The sequence below is a fragment of the Labeo rohita genome, chromosome 12 (assembly GCF_022985175.1).
Source record: "Labeo rohita strain BAU-BD-2019 chromosome 12, IGBB_LRoh.1.0, whole genome shotgun sequence".
Taxonomy (NCBI): domain Eukaryota; kingdom Metazoa; phylum Chordata; class Actinopteri; order Cypriniformes; family Cyprinidae; genus Labeo; species Labeo rohita.
This window is the reverse complement of record NC_066880.1, coordinates 3,023,336-3,043,683: the sequence shown is the minus strand read 5'-3', so window position 1 is coordinate 3,043,683 and position 20,348 is coordinate 3,023,336. Positions and strand designations below refer to the sequence as shown.

The following is a 20,348-nucleotide window of genomic DNA, read 5'->3' as shown; positions in this document are numbered from 1 at the left end:
TCTCTGATTGGTGGAATTTCCTGTAAAGCATCATGGGTAATTTTTTTCAACAGGAATTCTGCTATCAAACATGACAGACTTCAGTTGAAATCCTGCAAACTGATGGCTCAAAGCATATGTGACCCTGGACCACAAAACCAGTCATAAGAGTGCATTTTTTTCATGAATAAGCTGGATAAATAAGCTTTCCACTGATGTCAGATAAGCCAAAATAGAACTATTTGAATATCTGCAATGTGAGGGTGCAAACAAATCAAAATATTGAGAAAATTGCCTTTAAAAGTTGTCCAAATGAAGTTCTTAGCAATGCATATTACTAATCAAAAATAAGTTTTGATACATTTATGGCAGGAAATGTACAAAATATCTTCATGGAACATGGTCTTTACTTAATATCCTAAAGATTTTTGGCATAAAAGAAAAATTGATAATTTTGACCCATACTATGTATTGTTGGCTATTGCTACAAATATACCCGTGCTATTTACGACTGGTTTTGTGATCCAGGGTCACATAAATAACTGATTAACAATCTCACAGCTCATACTAGGTCTGTTTTTAATAAGTTATCATTAAAGGTCCAGTGATGTGCTTTGAAAGGCAACGTTATTCCGTCTTGACGTAATTTAAGCTGAAACGGGAAATCAGGGTGGGACATATTAAGCAGCCCCGCCTTTTTTTTTTTTTTTTTTTTTTTTTTTAAAATAGCCAGCATTTCGTTTACATCAGCTTGGCCTAGATCCATTGAGCTCAGTAAACAGCGAGCTAATTTGACAACCACAATCTCATCCATATTGCTATAACATATACCATTCTATGTTGAATTCAAATGGCACCGATACGTTTTATGGTCTGCTCCGACTTCTTTCCCCCCCAATGGAAAGCATATTTACACTGTCTGAATTGTTCTCCATCTCCTATATAGTGCACTACATGCCATTCACAGTACAGAAAATACTAATTCTGTGAACAAATGACAGATTTCAGCCGCAGCTTCAGGGTCTATTTATAGTGTAGGGGGCGGGACTTTTCAGATTCTAGAGAGCATTTGATTGGACAGCTTATAGATAACCTTAAAGGAGAAGTCCACTTCCAAAACAAAGATTCACATATAATGTCATCCAAGATGTTCATGTCTTTTTTTTCTTTAGTCGTAAAGAAATTGTTTTTTGAGGAAAACATTTCAGCAATTTTCTCCATATAATGGACTGATATTGTGCCCCGGTTTTCTTCCAAAATGCAGTTTAAATGCGGCTTCAAACAATCCCAAATGTGGTTGTAAACGATCCCAGCTGAGGTCTTATCTGGCGAAACAATTGGTTATTTTCATAAAAAAAAATACAATTTAAATATTTTTTTAATCTCAAACGCTCATCTTGCCTTGCTCTCACTGAACTCTGTGTATTCTGCCTCAAGACAGAAACTCCCTCAACTTCAAAAATCATTTTAAAATCATCCTACATCGCTGCAGAAGAACCAACACAATCTTTGCAAAGTGAACATGCAAAGAAGATCAAACACCCTTAACAAAAAAGGTAAAACAGCGATATAGGACGATTTTGAAGTTGAGGGAGAACATGAGATGGGAGTTTTTCCACATACACTAACTGTCATGAACTGGAAAAACAGTCCAGGCAGAATAAGACAAGACGAGTGTTTGACATTAAAAAGTATATCAATTGTATTATTTTTATGAAAATAACCGATCGTTACACTAGATAAGACCCTTCTTCCTCGGCTGGAATCGTTTACAACCGCATTTGGGATCGTTTGAAGTCACATTTAAACTGCATTTTGGAAGTTCAAACTCGGGGCACCATAGCAGTCCATTACATGGAGAAAAATGCTGAAATGTTTTCCTCTTCCTTCTTTATGACAAAAAGAAAGATGATCTTGGATTACAAGGGGGTGAGTACATTATATGTGAATCTTCATTTTGGAAGTGGACTTCTCCTTTAAGATTTCATGGGGGCTAAATCAGTTTCAAAAAATTAATGGCATTTTTACTTCCGGAACCCGACTGTTGCACTCTGTTAGAAGTGTAACCATGGAAACAACAGTAAACAATCACCTTTCTGTGACAGGAAGTCATGTGACACAGTCACCATAAAGCTGCAATCAAACTAGACCTTGATGAACTCTGATCTGCATATGAAAAAATATGAGATATTTGGCCAATACAGGATCTAAATGTCACAGATTGAGCTGTTATAACAAAGCAAGCGTATACAGGAAAGTAGACTAAACTTATATTTTATTGTTTAGAATTTATTTTGAATCTTTTTTTACTTAAAAAACAGAATTCCTAGTGTGACTTCACATCCTGTCTAGTGCGACCACACTCTTTAAAACTGCACTGAATCAAACAATGTTCCTGTTGTGAAAATGACGAGGAACATTACAGCAAATAAGATATCCTGGAGCGTATGTGTGCGTCACAGGTTTGAGAGAGTAATGAAAGCAGGTCCGTTTATCTTCACCATGACAGACTGCTCAGAACGGAGAGAAGAAATGTAGTCACAGGTGAATTAAAACACTAAAGAGAAATAGAAATGATATATTGCATTAAAAAAATGAAGTGAAAAATGAAAATAAAATGGCTTTTAGAACCAATTTATGACATTTTTTATAACAATTAAACAGATTTTACCCAGAATTCTCATTACCTTTAAAATTCAATTTTGTATTAGATACTGATTATTATTTATTTGCCAATTTATTTACTATTGTTAGTTATTAATATTAGTAAAGTAAAATTATTTATTTTAAAATTATTAAATTATTATTAAATTATTAAAATCATTTATATATATAAATCGTAAATTGCTATTATTAATTAATAATACTAGTTGAATTAGCAAATAATTTATATATATATATATATATATATATATATATACACACACACACATATATATTAGTCATTAAGAAATAACTTTATTATATATTATATTTTATATTACATAAATATGTTGTATTTATTTATTTTAATATCTATTTCAACAGTAATGATTACTGAAGGGTAAAAATGCTTAATTGTAAAATAAATGTCAGTACAAAACCTCTTGAACAAAAAAGGTTTCATTTTCTAAAAGCTAAATATAATTTAATTTATTAATTTTTTTACATTGATTTTTGAGAGAATAATACATGCATTTTGTCATTAAAACTCACTCAAACAGGACTGTTTAATGATTAATCGCAATCAATCGCATCTGAAATAAAAGATTTTATTTACATAATATATGTGTGTACTGTGTATATTTATTATGTTTATATAGATACACACACGTGTATACATATATATATATATATATATATTTTTTTTTTTTTTTTTTTTAAGGAAAATATGTCTATATATTAACAATATTTATATATAATACCAATTATATGAATATAAATATATTAAATGAATGTAAATACAAATTTTCAAAATATATACTGTATGTGTGCATTTATTTATACATCATAAATATACACAGTATTTTGGATGCGATTAATTGCAATTAATCGTTTTAACAGCACTACATTCAAATGGCCAAAAACAGAGAGGTGAAGAAACACGATAAAAAATTAAAATACCACAAAACCTCACGTCATTTCTACAAGCACTGCGATGCTTAAACATCTCTCAGATGCACCGACGGTCCACAAGGAGAAAACATACTGGCCACATACACGTCGCAAACTGACAAACGCATTTATCCATCAAATGAGACGAGACACGAACCACCATCTGTGTGATTTGCTACCAATGCATCTGGAAAAGCCAAACACACATCTTAGATGCATTAATACTTGTTTGGTCTGGTTCTGTACGCACGGCATGGATTAAATAAACATTCGGTTTTCACCACCAGTGAGTGAAACGCAATGCAAAGAACTCAGTGTGTACAGAACCAGAGCGAAAGCCATACTGAAAATCACACATCCCTTATTTTAAAAAGGAAACAGGGTTAAAATCATCTTCAACAGTACTGATTTCAGCCCACGGAATGACATCACAAAAGCAAAGCATTCTGGGAATGTGAAAGCAGAGGCCAAAAACAGCATCCTGTCTGCAGATATGTGCCAAAGTCTTTTAAAAAGGGCAAAATAATCCACTTGACTGACAAAAAACCACAGCATTTCCACTGAATTCACTCTCTCCCTGATGACAACTTCAGCCACACAATTCGAGCTCCTCTCGTATCACAGCGGTTGTGATTCTCAATAGCTCTACTGTAGCCTAAAGAGACGATTAGATGTTTTCTGTTCCTTAAAAAAAGTGCAATTGATTTATTATGTGCAATATTGTGTATTTTATACAGTTTTTAAAACTATTTACTATACAAAATAAAACATGAAAAATACAAAGAGTGGCTTTTGAGTCTGTCTGATGCTTCAGTGCATTCACTTCTGCATGTGTCATGTATTTCAAAGCCTTATTTTATGCATAGGCATAAAAAATATTTAATATAATTATATAAATAAGCAAGTATGATATAAAGCACGCATTTATCCCCTTTTAAGAGGGAAGAAATAAACTATTTAAATCAAATGAGGTAAATAAATCAGGGTTAGCTGACATTAAGCTCCACTAGCCTGCAGATGCTAATAGTTGGAATATGTAATTGTGTAAAAAAGCAGCTTTAGATTCAAAAGGAAGTGAGATCTGTTTCCTGTCAGGTTCACCGTTTTGTCCACCCAGATTACACTGGATAAGAATAAACTCACTGCAGTGATCTAGGAACAGCAGGGAGAAAATAATAAATAAATAAGTGAAAATACAGAGCCGATGACTACGATTCACTCCAGATGGCAACAGTAAATTCATGGGATTGATTCTGTGGAATTACTTAATATTAGTACAAAGCCTAATGTGAGGATCAAGATAACAGTGATGAGAAAAACAGAGAGAGTGTTTCAGAAAAAAACATCTGACGCAAAACAAAATCGGGGATAAATAAAATAAAATAAAATAAAATAAAATAAACTAATAAATAAAATAAAATAAAACAGGCAGGTGAATTAAAGTTCATTAAAATTAAAATTAAATAAATAAATATAAAATAAAAGTAAATAGAATGGTAAAAAAAAAAAAAAAAAAAAAAAAAAAAAAAAAAACTTATGTGGACATTGAATAAAATAAAATAAAATAAAATAAAATGTGACCTAAAGTTCACAAAATTAAAATTAAATAAATAAATAAAATAGAGAAATAAAAATAACTAGAATGATAAAAAACAAACAAACAAAAAAAACTTATGTGGACATTGAATAAAATAAAAAAATAAAAATAAAATAAGGTGACTTAAAGTTCATATAAAATAAAATAAAATAAAATAAAATAAAATAAAATAAAATAAAATAAAATAAAATAAAATAAAATAAAATAAAATAAAATACACTAAAATAAAGTGACCTAAAGTTCACAAAATTAAAATTAAATAAAAACTATATAAATTAATTAAATAGAGAACTAAAAATAAATAGAATGGCAAAAAGCCTACGTGGACATAAAATAAAATAAAATATTAAATTAAATTAAATTAAATTAAATTAAATTAAAATAAAGCCACCTTTTTTTTCTTTGTTTTCCAATGAGCTAATGTTTCTTAGAAAGCATCCTCAGTGTATTTTTCTCCCTCACTTTCATTCCCAGAAGCGAAGCAAAGACGACAGAGTTATTACCATTCTCCCAGTCACAATGAAGGAGTGCGTGTTCGTTTCCATGTTTATTAAGCAGGGAATTCCCATGCATGCTTGCAGCATCGTTCGGTATTTCCCATGTGAGAGAGTTTGAAAAACTCATCTGAAAAGCACTTAAAGGAGGACAGTCAGCAAAAACCTACAGATAGAAATAAATCAATCCGAAGAGCCTCTCTATCATCACAAATGTATATTTAATGCACAGAGAATGTGGAGAGAATGTAAATCCAAGAGGATTCTGCTGCACCAATGCTGCAGACCGCACCTGCCTTCAGTCCTGCAATGTCAATCAACACAGCAGCCAATAAAAAGCCTGCTTCTACGACCTGACCCCTCCTACTGCAGAGGAATGGGCGGGGCTATACTCCAAATATACACAAGTACAGATCCAGACAAAGAAGAAAAAACCTTCCTGGACAATTTAAATGGTTTTTCAAAACAAGGTTCTTGAATGCAAATTGCAAATTGATCCAAACTTTAGGAGGTTAAGGAAGAATTTTAAACTGGACTTTCTTTACTGTACAGTAAGTTCACATCTGCATGCAGGATATGTGTGTGTGTGTGTGTGTGTGTGTGTGTGTGCTGATCAGTCTCATTTAAATTCTACACTCACATCCAGTAAAACCACAGAGAAAAGTTAATGCATAAATCTGAATCCAAGCAACAGAGCCCTGACGAACAAGGTCAGCGTGAAAGAGCCGCCCACAGAGAGCAAATACACACATACACACACACACACACACACACACACACACACACACTAAATGTACTATCAGTCTACACACAATCCAACTGAATCTGCAGCACATGCATTTCTTAAACACTTACACATATAGAAGCTTATACCGACAGCTTGAACCACAACGAGTCAAATCTATAATTCTAGGAACTTCACATATTGAAATTCAGCATTAAATAATTACATGTTTGCATAATTAAAAGGAGGAGCTGGGGTTCTGTTGTTGTTGTTGTTCTTTGAGCCTTTGGCAAAATGGCTTAAATTGACTTTTTTCAATTAATTAATTTATTTATAAATAAAATATTTAATTTTTATTAAAATATTCATGTTTCAGTAATTTCACACAAAGAATATTTATTTTCAGAACAATAATATTTACAAATAATATTTGTTTATGCATCAATATAATTAATGGATATGTGGATTAATGGATATTAATGGACATATTATATTAATGGATATTTGCAAAAATAAATAAATAAATAAATAAATAAATAAATAAAAAATAAAAAATTGCATGCAACACCAACCTCACAGTTTTGATTCCCAGGAAATGCATGAATGCATAAATATTTATTTACAAATGCATACTAAATATAACAAATTCATACTAAAAAAGATCAAATAGTAAAGAATGGTGCCAGCAACACCAAGGTCATGGGTTCAATTTCCAGAAAATGCATTAATGCATACTAAATTTTGCAAATGCAAAAATACAAAATATTGTATCTCTAAAAATAGGGCATGGTGCTAGCAACATCAAGGTCACAGGTTTGATTCCCAGAAAATGCAGAAGCTGAAAAACACATTTGCAGCCAATTCAATTAAAACGATGAATTTAAACTAATTTACTCAATAATTGAAAAACCTTACTAAAAAAAAAAAATCATGTTTTAGCACCGCTTTTCTGTAAATGAACACAAGAAAAGCTATTTATGATTGTAACGCATCAATATAATTATTGTATACTAAATAAAGCAGATGCATACTTGATGAAAAAATGACAAAAATTATAAATCCTATATTAAAAAGTAGAGCATGCAACACCAACCTCACAGGTTCCACTTTTAGGACATGAATGAATGCATAAATATTTATTTTTCTTTGTTTATGCATCAATATTACTAATGCATACTAAATATAACAAATTCATACTAAACAAGCTCAAAAAGTAGAGCATGGTCCTAGCAACACCAAGATAATGGGTTCGATTCCAAGGAAAGGCAGAAAAAGCCATTTGCAGCCAATTACATTAAAAACAATGAATTTAAACTAATTTAGAATTTAAAAATGATCATGTTTTAGCACCACTTTTCAGTAAATGAACACAAGAAGAGTTATTTATCATTGCAATGCATAAATATAATTCATGCATACTAAATTTTGTAAATGTATACTTATGCATCAATATAACAAATGCATACTGAATATAACACAAAGCTCCAATAGTAAAGCATGGCGCCAGCAACACCAAAGTCATAGGTTCGATCTCCAGAGAATGCATGAATTGAAAATCCAACTGAAGTCACATTGAAGTCACCAAAATGCATAAATGTTAAAGTAATAAACATTCACCTACATATAAATTTGAATATCTGACAAAAATTATGCACTGACTTGAATGAGTAAACATTTAGTGATGATGCAAATGAATCAAAGATTCAATTCAATGAAACTGAAGTTTAATTGCAGTCTAACAATCAGCTTTCATAAACACTGGAAATTTTGCCCAGCCCTCTTCCCGGCAGATGTGCTCAGCTTGGCACATGATTGCACTGCATAAGACAGAGGGATTTACTGCAAAGGTCAGCAAAGAGTATATGTGCCCTGAAAGCGATGAATGGGCATTATATGACTCCACCATTAGGACTTGAGCATCTGGAGTTTAGAGACCTTTTAACATAAGCTCAGTAGAAAGAAGAGACATAAATCAGAGGTTAGCTCTGTAGTAGCATCACAGCGCAGAGCGTATGCAGACCTACTTACTGAACACCAGAGGAGAGAGAATGACGGCGGGGAAATAACTGAGAAAGGAGGAGATCGGCAGGAAAGTACTTCAGCAGTGCGTCTGCGATCAAGCGGCAATCACTAGAGACTTTCACACATATGGCTGTAAACGTGCTGGTGAAATGCTGCCAATTCAGCTCAAGCAATCTGATGAGTTAAGTACTGTAACATTACTGGAAAAGTGCAGTACTGATAGAAATGTGAACATGTTTTAAGGTTAGAATATATTGATGCAAAATTACTCCATGCCATTTACTTGTGTAAAAGCTGTAGTGAATTATACTTATAGGACTGGTTTAAAATAAAATAAAATAAAATAAAATAAAATAAGCCTCCAACAAGTTTATCAGGCCAAAAAAAAAAAAAAAAAAAAAAAAAAAAAAAAAAATAGTAGTACATACTAAAAAAGCTCAAATAATAACACATGGTGCCAGCAACACCAAGGTCACGAGTTTGATTCCCAGAAAATGCAAAAGGAACTGAAAAATTGTATTACAATAAAATAAAATAAAATAAAATGCAAAAAAAAAAAAAAAACAGGAATAGTTTACCACAACCATAATATATTTTATTATGAAATTATTTGTGAATTGGCTTGTGTGTGTATAGACATAAAAAAAAAAAATAATAATAATTTTTAAAAAATTATATTTATAAAAATAATATATTATATTATATTATAAACATAAAAATATATAAAATATATAAATATATATTTTTAAAAAATTATATATTTATTTATTTATTTACTTACAGTATCAGCCAACATGGGTTATTTTTTAATTTATCTGTTTTCAGTTAGATTTAATTTATCGGGCTGAAAATTACATGAATTATCTGTAATGGGCTGAATTTCAATATTGTTGCATTGCTACTTCCATGGTCCATCTTTGGTGCTTTTGCATCATTTTTGACACCTGAAAGCTCCATTCTCCATTATAATTGCATGAATAAATAAAAATAAAAATGTGTTTTACACTGTAAAGAAAGCAATATGCGTTTGGTAACGAAATGAAAACTAGTAAATAATAAGAAAATGTCATTTTAGTGCACTATTCCTTTAAACCCACAAACCCAGGCGTTTAGAGGGCGAGGAAGAGAGATGTTTAGCATGCATATGGAGAGATGTGGTTGTAAAAGTCAAGGACGGACACTATGGGCTTCCTATACCGATAGCAGCCTGAAGCTCTCTGACTGAACTATTACCAAACACCTGATCTCTGATCAGCCCAGACAGGATAAACATGAACAACGGCAAACCGTAAACTAAAGCAATGTGTGCTTCTGTAATCACAGGAGCTGTAAAAGCAGAGCCAAAAGCTGCTGTGAGTTTCCACCATCTGCTCAAAATCAAATCAACACAAACACTGAGACACTAACAAACCAACAGTGATCAAAACACTGACAAATATTTACACCGCACTCAAATGCACTGGCTCAACCAATGGTGTGAGTTTGGAGGCGGGGCTATGAGTTTGCTGACCAATGATAGAGAGAGTGTTCTAGAAACCTGTTTGAAAACAGCCAGAAATGACACACTTTAACTTTGCTGTACTGTATTTTTTTGTCCAGACCACAAGGATTTGAGTTGGATATGCCACAAAAAAAATCATATTTTTGGTGCCTGTCTGAACAAAGCCTGGCTGTGGAGCGTATGTGTGTTTGGGGAGCCATTTGAGGATTGCAGACAGCAGGCCGATCGCACTGCTGTGGTAGAACACACTGTTACTAACCACAGACACAGGAAACCCAAAAACTCAGCACATCCCAGAGGAACAAGCTTGTGACAGAGAAGCACTTACTATGAGAGGAGAGTCTCGGCCCATGGAGATCACCGTCCTGTTTACCGTCCTCAGAAGCTTCTCCATGATGATCTGAACGTGCCACTGCGTCGGGCCCTGAAATCACACAGAAAAACACCACAAATAAAGGATTTATCCACACAAGACAACATTTTGTTTGTTTGTTTGTAACCCTGGACCACAAAACCAGTTGTAAGTAGCACGGTTATATTCGTAGCAATAGCCAACAATGCACTGTATGGGTCAAAATTATCGCTTTTTCTTTTATGCCAAAAATGTATAGCATATTAGGTAAATTTCCTACCATAAATATATCAAAACGTAATTTTTGATTAGTAATATGCATTGCTAAGAACTTAATTTAGACAACTTTAAAAGCGATTTTCTCAATATTTAGATTTTTCTGCACTGCTCAGATTCCCAATTTTCAAACAGTTGTATCTCAGCCAAATATTGTCGTATCCTTTCAAACTATACATCAATAGAAAGCTTGTGTTAAAAAAAAAAAAGAAAAGAAAAGAAAAAAAAAAGACACAAAGAAAAAAAAGACCCTCACGACTGGTTTTGTGGTCCAGGGTCACATTTATTTATTTATTTATTTATTTATTTATTTTTATTATTTAAATTCTGTCAATGTTAGCCAAGTTCACGCAGAACATGACCTTGTGTTTAGAAAATAAACAATATATAATTTTTTAAACACATTTTGTTTAATTTAACTTCCTACATTGACACAAATCGGTTTTAATTTAATTTTTTTAATTAAATTATTTTAACTAATTAGGGCTGTTAATTTAAGCCATTTTCATGACATGACATTGACAGGACATGACCTTGTGTTTATAAATTTTTTTATGCATTTTAAACATTTATTTATTTACTCATTTTACACAAGGTCTTTGAATTGCCTTAATTTTCAGTAGATTTTCTTATCAAATGATGACACATGCAATTATTTAGGATTACTTTGATGTATTAGAATAGCATGTTGTTGGTTTATTTTAATTTATTAATATATTTAATGTAATTCATTAATAATTTAACATATGAACGAATGGATATATATATATATATATATATATATATATAATTTTTCTAAATATAATATATATTTATATTTTTATTTTTAATGCGTATACACACACAAGTCTAATTTAATTCTTTAAAAAAATAATAAAATAAAACGGTGATAATGACTAATTTTCACATTATACATTTCATATTAAAATATTTACATTCAAATGGTAATTACAATATTATGGTTGGGTAAACTATGGAATACGAAAAAAATGGGTAACACTTTACAAAACGGTTCATTAGTTAACCACTTTAGTTAACATTAACTAAAAATGAACAATACTTCTACAGCATTTAATAATCTTAAGGTTAATTAAAAAATGACTTATGCATTATTAAAATAAAAAGTTGTGCTTGTTAACATTAATGCACTGTGAATTAAATAATGATCAACTGTATTTTCATTAAATATTAATAAAGATAAATATATACTGATAAATCTATTGCTCATTATTCATTCATGTTAGTTAATACATTAATGGAATCTTATTAAAAGTGTTACTAATAAATACATACATGAATGAATAAAAAAAAATGAATGAATGAATGAATGAATGAATGAATGAATGAAGGAGTGAACAAACAAGCAAACTTCATAGTCTGTATGCTGCAGGGAATCTGTGATCGTGGTCTAACACTGCTGGAGTCATGTTTTCTAGTCAAGGGCAGATATACTAAATTAGTTAACACAGTAAAAAGATTTCTTCATATTTCACTGGTGTAAAAGCAAACTGCATCAGATCCATCGCTGCAAGCAGTGTGTGTTTGTTAGAGGGGATCCTGATACACTCACAGCAGATCGTCAATTATTAAACAAGCTCTTCCAAGGTTCTCCTCAAAGGATGCAGCTGATCTCTAACCAGCAATGAGAATGAGCTCTGTGCTCGATTGTGACGCGTGTATCACGCAACACAAACGCAAACACTCAATTATCAAGCAAACACGCACACACTCGCACGATGGTTCAAAGAATGCTTCACCCACAACACCAGGAAGCGAGGAAATCAATGACGTACGTACCTGCGTGTGTAAAGCAGCAATATTTTAGTGTCTTCAAGATACCATTCAGGTTATTATTATTTTGAATAAGTTTTTTTCTAATTTAATTTAAATTTAAAAATGTTATTTTAAATGTTATATTTAAAAAAAAAATCCAATTCAATTTAGGTAGTTTTAGTAAATTTGTTGACTGTCATTTTTTACATAGGTTTTTTTTTTTTCCAGTTTAATTTAATTTAAAAAAAAATAATAATAATATAAGTATGAATTATAATGAGATTATATATTATAATAATATTCTAATAATATTAATAATTATAATTAATTAATTTTTATATTTTCGGCTTTTAAAGTTTTTTATAGTTAAGTTTTTTTTTATTTTGTTGCTTTTTATTAGATCTGTTTTTAATGTTGATATACTTTTATTCATTTATTCAATTTTCATTTATTTGTAGTTATTTTAGTACATTTTAGTTTTGAAGTTTTAGTAAAACCTTTTGTGGTTTGTCATTTTACTATTTTTTCATGTCTACATTAGTTTTTATTCATTTTTATTTTAGCTTGTTATTTTAATTTTTACATTTTAAATTTAAATTATAATTAATTTTTAAATTTAATATTAATTTTAGTTGAAGTTTATTTACTTTGTTTTTATAGCTTTTTCTTAATGTCTAAACAGTTTTTTATACATTTTTATTTCAGTTTGTTATTTCATTTTTATATCCTCTGCTTTTTAATTTTAGGCATTAATTTTTTATTCTTTTTTCTGTCATTTTTAAATAAATAAATTAAAGTTAAAATAAATAAAGTTTTTTATAGTTTTTATTAATTTTATTTCAGTTTTTGTTATTTTAGTACATTTTATTTGTAAAGCCTTATTTTAATTTTATTTAAAGTTTTAGTAATTTTTGTTGTTTGTTTGTTGTCATTTTTATTAGTTCTTTGTTTTTGTTTTTAAATACTGAAAGTTTTTATAGTTTTTATTCATTTTATTTCAGTTTAAGTTTCAGCTTTCATTTTCTTTTTCAGTTTTAGTAATTTTGTTGTTTTTTTCTTTTCTTTTTCTAAATACTGTAAATCTATATAGTTTTTATTTCAGTTTTAGTTCGAGTTATTTCAGTACATCAAGTTAAAAATGAAAATGAGAAATAAAATACATTTAGGTATTTTATTTAAGGTTTAATTCATATCAAGTAACAAAAGGTTTTTTTATTTTTTTATTTTATTTTTTTATTTTTTTTAAATAACCCCAGGTGTAAAGGCAATGAAGTTTACCATGCAGTATCTCAATGCTTTATTATTCAAAACCACTCAATTTACTAAATGCACCTGGCTACAATACTTTATGCAAATAAGGCTGTTTAAAAATGCACTTATTCTAACAGTAGCGCTAAAGCACATTTCATTTAACAGAGCCGTTATGGAAGTTTTCTATTGATCATGACGGCAGTAATTGATCAAGTGAAGGAGAAGAGAGCAGAGCGTCTGGATATCTGCCCGGTTAAAACGCGGTCGAGCGCTCTAGAAGTCAATTAACGGTCAGAACACGAGCCAAAAATTAATTAACCATAATTAAACAAACTCCCATCTTTGAGCGGGTCACATGGAGGTCATGAAAGTTGAAGGATGTGACATGAGATAAAAACACAAGACTTTCAGTGAGCACTTCACTTCAGGAGACTTTTCGTTTCCATTTTGGGGTGAAATGCAGAGAAGAATATATATATATATATATATGTGTGTGTGTGTCTGTGTCTGTGTGTTTCTCACCACGTCCTTCTTGTAAAGCACCTCCAGGATGTTGCTGAGCAGCTGGCAGCAGGAGTCCAGCTCTTCGTGATTCTCCAGGTGAAGTTTGAGCTGCTCCGTCATCAAAGGCAACAGAATCTCTCTGCAGTCTACACACACACACACACACACACACACACACACACACACACATACACACACACAGCTGGTGAAATAATCTTTTTACAACCTGAAGTGAGCAAACCTGCAGACCTGAAATATAAAATATATCAGCCTACTACCCAACCTGCTTTTTTTTGTAAAGCAATAAATAAATAACTATAGACCACACTGAAAACATGGAAATCAAAACCTTCTCAAAACCACAAATTGTAGTTTTATATTTGAAAAAAAAAAATTCAAAATATTCTAAAACCTAAATATTTTTAAACCACAAAATCAAAAAAAGTTATAAAGACATAATATATAAAGATAATTTGTAATAAAAAATGAAAATATATGATGCTACATTTAAAAGATACAAATTCCAGATTAAAAAAAAAATAATTTAATTAAAAAAATTAAAACAATAATAAAAATGAATTAGCAGATCGTACTGAAAATGTGAAAAATCAATTTTATTAAACCACAAAATTAACAAATAAATTATATAACATATTAAACCAGAAATATTTATGCTTTGTCACTATTTGTAGATGACTAACCAAGTGTAAGTAAATGAGTGTTATTGATTATAATGATAATTTGTAATAAATAAATAAATAGTTGAAAGTGCTAAATTTAAAAGAACAGAACTATTTTAAAATTAAAAATTATAAATTATTAAAAAAAAAATAACAGAACATACTGAAAACGTGAAAATCAAAATCTTATTAAACCAAAAAAAAAAGTAAATAAATAGTTGAGAATGATAATTTTTCATTAAAATTCAGAATAAAAAAAATGAACAAATAAATGAACAGACCACACTGAAAATGAGAAAATCTAAACTTTAAAAACCACCAAATCAACTTTCAAACAAAAAAACAAACAAACGGTATAATATGTAAAAAAAATCAATATTTAATCGCCTTATTTGTAGGTGACTAACAAAATGCAAGTAAATGACCGTTATTGATTATAATATGATAATTTGTAATAAAAAATAAATAGTTGAAAATGCTAAATTTAAAAGAATAAAACTATTTTTTAAATAAAAAAGTCTAATTAAGTCTAATTAATAAATAAATAAATAAAACAGTTGAACGCACTAAATTTTAAATAATATTTTTTAATTAAAAATTCTGAATAAATAAAAAACGAACAAATAAATGAACAAATAAAAATCTAACATTTTAAAAGCACAAAAATCAACTTTCAAACAAAAACAAACAGGAAAAAAGAAATATTTAATCGAATTATTTGTAGATGACTAACCAAATGTAAGCAAATGAGTGTTATTGATTATAATATGATAATTTGTAATAAATAAATAGTTGAAAGTGCTGAATTTAGAAGAACAGAACAAAATTCTAAATCATTAACAGACCATACTGAAAATGTGAAAATCAAAATTTTTAAAACCATAAAATCAAATAAATAAATGAATAGTTAAAAGTGCTGAACTTAAGAGGTTTTTTTTTTTTTTTTATTAAAATTCTGAATTAAAAAATACTGAAAATGAGAAAATCAAAGTTTTTATAACCACAAAATCAACTTTCAAACAAAAACAAACAGTATAATATATAAAAAAATAAATATTTAACTCGACTTATTTGCAGGTGACTAATCCAATGTGAGTAAATAAGTGTCATTGATTATAATAATCATTTGTAATCATAAAAAGAAATAAAAACTGATGTGAACATGCTGAAATTAAAAGAACCAACTAGATTTTATAAAAAAAAAGACTGTTTGTACTATGAATTGCCAAGGCAATCACTAATGAACAACTGATTTCAACATGGCCCAATTTTTTCTGATTAAAAAGCCTCAACAAAATAAATCTATCCTTGCAGAAGACAACAAACAAATCTCATCACTCACTCACTCACACACACACACACACACACATACATACAACCAAAGAAATCAAATAAATGCCATACAATCAATAAAACAGGAAGTGGGTGTGGCACATAATCTGTCCATCAATGTGGGAGGCGGGGCTTTGCGAGTGTTTGCGAGAGCTGAATCGATGTAAATCTGTTTTTCTTCAATGAGGAGTCATTACTGGAACAAACACACACAGGAGCTCCCGCTGGCCTTCCTCAAAGCTCATTTATCATGCTGTTCAGGCCAGTTTAAACTCTCACAAATAAATCCACACTATCCTTTTACGACCGCACGCACAATACGCTTATGCATTAAATAACCGACCCGCCCGTGAACTTTGAAACGCACTTTACCAGGCAGAATTAAAATCAGGGTCACAGCAGAATAAATCACAGCGTCTGGCATCAGCAGCGAGCCGGCTTTCCTCAAATGAGGCCTGACTTCTGCTTTCCTTCATTTCACTCAAAGACAAACTTTGAACAAGCTATTACAAGACAGAAGTCTGAGATACCCAGGATGCGTCAACAAACACAACCGCAAACGACGCCAATGAACACGCAGCCATTTCAATAGTTTTCTTGTAATCTAGATGGTTTTTAATGCATTGACTAGTAAAGCAAAGCCCTGGTAGTGTCAAAGTCATGAAATTTAATCCCAGAGAACACAAATGCTTATAAAAAAATTATTTTATATCCACCAAATGAATAAATGAAAACATTTTAAAGAAGAACAAGTTTAACAAAAAGTCTAGACTCTGCCTCAGACGCCAGTCTGACGCATACTGCAAATAAAAATGGCAAAAGCAGTCTCAAAATTGGCTTCAGTCTGACTGAACGTCTTTAAAGCAAAAGTCTGCACAGCCAAAAATAAATAAATGCAAAAGTACCAAGCTGAGATCATGCACATTTTAGAGAAACAACTAACTACGGTATTTATTTATTTATCTATCATTATTCTTTTTTATTATTTTATTATTTTTTTGCAATAAGCTGCACCATTATTGCGCATAAACACATATATATCTGTACACGTTTGTTTATTCATTCATATTTATTTATTATTAATGCATTTGTTTATATTTAATTAATGCATGCATTATTAACTTTTGTTTTATTTTTATATAAAATATATTTTTTTAAATATATAAATAAATATATTATTTTTATATAGTTAATGCATAAATTAATTAAATACGAAATGCATAAATAATAAATAAATACAAACTAATTAAACAAACGTAAAAGTAAAATCCACATTTCAGAGAAGTGCAGTTTTTTTTTTTACGTTTATGCTTTTATGTTAATAATCATTTATTTATTTATTTGATTGATTTATTGATTGATTGATATATGTGGTACTAAGCTGCACCATTATTTTGCATAAACATTCAAAAACCAATTAAATAGAAATAGTGCATTAATAAAAAAATTGTGTAAAATAAAACAAATGTTAAGAAATGCATAACTTAAATATAAACAAATGCATAAATACTAAAATAAAACAAAAACAAAAAAATTAAAAAAACATTAAATTAAAGAATCATTTGATAAAGATGGTCATTAAATCACATTCAGTTTTGTGTCTGACTGCTGAGGACAAACTCACATGGAGATGCATCAAACGCTGAAAATATTAGGTATCATAAGAAAGCCGGACTAAGCGCTCTAATGTTTGGAACGGCTTTCACATAAGTGCAACGATGCCTTAAAATACTGTCTAGGTAGGCAGCTCACTAGGCTGTGAAACAATTCGAGGCTAGGAAGTAAAGAGAGACCAAAGATGAGCAAGAAAAGCATTGAATCTGCATCATCAGGAGACTAAACTGACACTGTAAAGCGAGGGAAAAACTTTAATTAATGTTTCATTACAGTTATTACTTACTGTAACAAATTAAATAAATATGAAAAGAATAAAAATAATGCATACATTAATAAATGTTAAAATAAATGCATGCATTAAAATGCATGTACAAATGAATGCGTAATTGCATTAAATTGAATAAATAAACATAAAAATACATTAATGTACAAATGCATTAAAATGCATAATTAAATGCATAAACAAGTGCACAAATTAATGCATAAATATATAAACAAATAAAGACTTCATGCTCTAAGTCAAAAGGCACAGTGGTTGTGAAATGGATGATGATTACGAAGCCAATCATCAGTCTGTGTTTACAGAAGTGAAAAGCACATAATCACAGGCTTTATAGGTGGCCACAATTTTATCTTGATGCGTGGCATCGATTTAAAGACTATATTTGATATTTTCTAAAGAAAATCTGAGTGCTGATGATTGACCTTCATTCAGTTCGCCAAGCCCAAGAATGAGCAATCGCAATAGTCACGCTCACTCGCTTTGGAAAACAACCATTAAAACGGCATATTAACAAGCTGTCAAACAGAATTCAGGAATTAATTTCAGAATAACGCTCATTAGACAAACCAAACGCGGAATCCTCTGGAAACACGTCATTTGCGTGAGTCAACAGTCATGTGAAGTTTACATTAGCCAAATCGGTTCAGAAGAAATGGAAGTTGACAAATCTGTGCTGAAGTGCAACGAACCCCACACGCACGCACGCAAACGCATTACTCAGAAAAACAACAAGAAGTGACACCAGCCGTGAGCGCTCAACACATTTGTTCAGGTTAGACAAGCCCATTTTTGGGTAATTTATTCCAGTGGAGCCGTTGGCGCTGGAAAGCGAGTGCTGGAGGAATCAGAGCCCACAAAAACACTCTGAGACGAGACGCGACAAAAAGATCTACGGCTCAACAACTTCTCAAATCTCATTTTTCCACAGACTACTGGTGCCAAAAGCACTGACAGAGTTAAAAAGACCAGCAGCAGCTTTTAAAGCACTGCGACAGAGTTCTGAAGAAATGACAACTACATTTTTACTGCAGTCAACTACATTTTTACATTTACATATTTTTTTTTAACCAGCTTAAAATGTAAGGAACCTGGTCAAATCTTCATATTATATTATATTATATTATATTATATTATATTATATTATTTATATATTATACACACACATGGACAATGATGAATAAATTAAAAATCAAATCAAATAACAAAAAAAAAAAAAAAAAAGAAAATTAAATTAAAATTAAAATTAAATTAAATTAAAATATTTAGTAAGGTCTAAACTGGAAAAATGAGCCCACATGGACATTGGCACATAAAATAGACTAAAATATAGAATAAAATAAAGAATAAAATAAAATAAAATAAAATAAAACAAAAAGTACGGTCTGAATTGCAAAAATGTATGTATATAGAAAAAATAACATTGTAATATCAAAACATTTTACAATTCTGATTTTAAGGCATATAATAAAGAAATGTATTTAGTGAATATATATGATTTCATATTTCATAGATGCACTATGTACAGTCTTGAATGAGCAACTTTATTTTAACAATATATACACGCCTAATGTCGCACATACGGATTATTTACCAAATAGTCCGATTATTTGGAAATGAATCAAATAATTTTTGGGTCTCATTCATTAAATCGTGATTTCTTTATGTCGTTTCTTGTGAGAGTGAAAGAGACTGAAGCGCAGGAGACAGCGCATGGACGCGTGATGAGTGATTTAATTAAGTCAGAACAGGAGACACATCCACAGATAATCACTGCTGAACGACGTGCATCTACTTACAATCTACCCGCAGAGCTGCCATATGTCACTGCTCAAACACAACACACACTGCATCATTCATGCCATTCACAAACACTCATCAGAATTACCTGGATTTCCATAAGAAAAGTCCCAAAACAGAACTTCTGCAGAAAACTGCATCATAATAACAGCATATTTAAGTAATTATATGTGCTTCTTAAATCAAGCATCAATATAATGTAATAAAGTTATTCTTAACTAGTAGGTAGCAATAGAGAAAATAAATAAATAAATAAATAAATCCACTTATTTAAACTAAAAACTCTTAGTTCAGTATAATTTTGAAGTAAAATGAAACTGGCTGTACCCATCATTAAAAATCATGTTGACTCATGTAATTTATAAATTGCTAAACTTATTTTGATGAGTCAAAGCAATGTAAAAGCATAAGTTGTCATAAACTGCTTACTGATCATATATTTTTTTTTACAGTGTATATCCTTAACTAGCAAAAATTAAAAAAATTACAGCAAAATTAATTAAAATAAATTCAATTTGCCTAGGTAGTTTAAATATATATATATATATATATATATATATATATATATATAT

The 20,348-nt window shown here is 30.2% G+C and overlaps 1 protein-coding gene across 2 annotated transcripts in view; it reads right to left on the bottom strand.

The window, feature by feature from the left end:
• Positions 1-20,348, bottom strand: part of dock1 (dedicator of cytokinesis 1) — a 302,275-nt gene that overhangs the window by 174,292 nt on the left and 107,635 nt on the right. For both annotated transcript variants that reach the window (XM_051123710.1, XM_051123711.1), the window contains exons 26-27: positions 14,086-14,213; positions 10,240-10,335 (exon numbers count right to left, since the gene is read on the bottom strand). In XM_051123710.1, the coding sequence (XP_050979667.1) occupies positions 10,240-10,335; positions 14,086-14,213 (224 nt within the window). The remainder of the gene's footprint in view (positions 1-10,239; positions 10,336-14,085; positions 14,214-20,348) is intronic.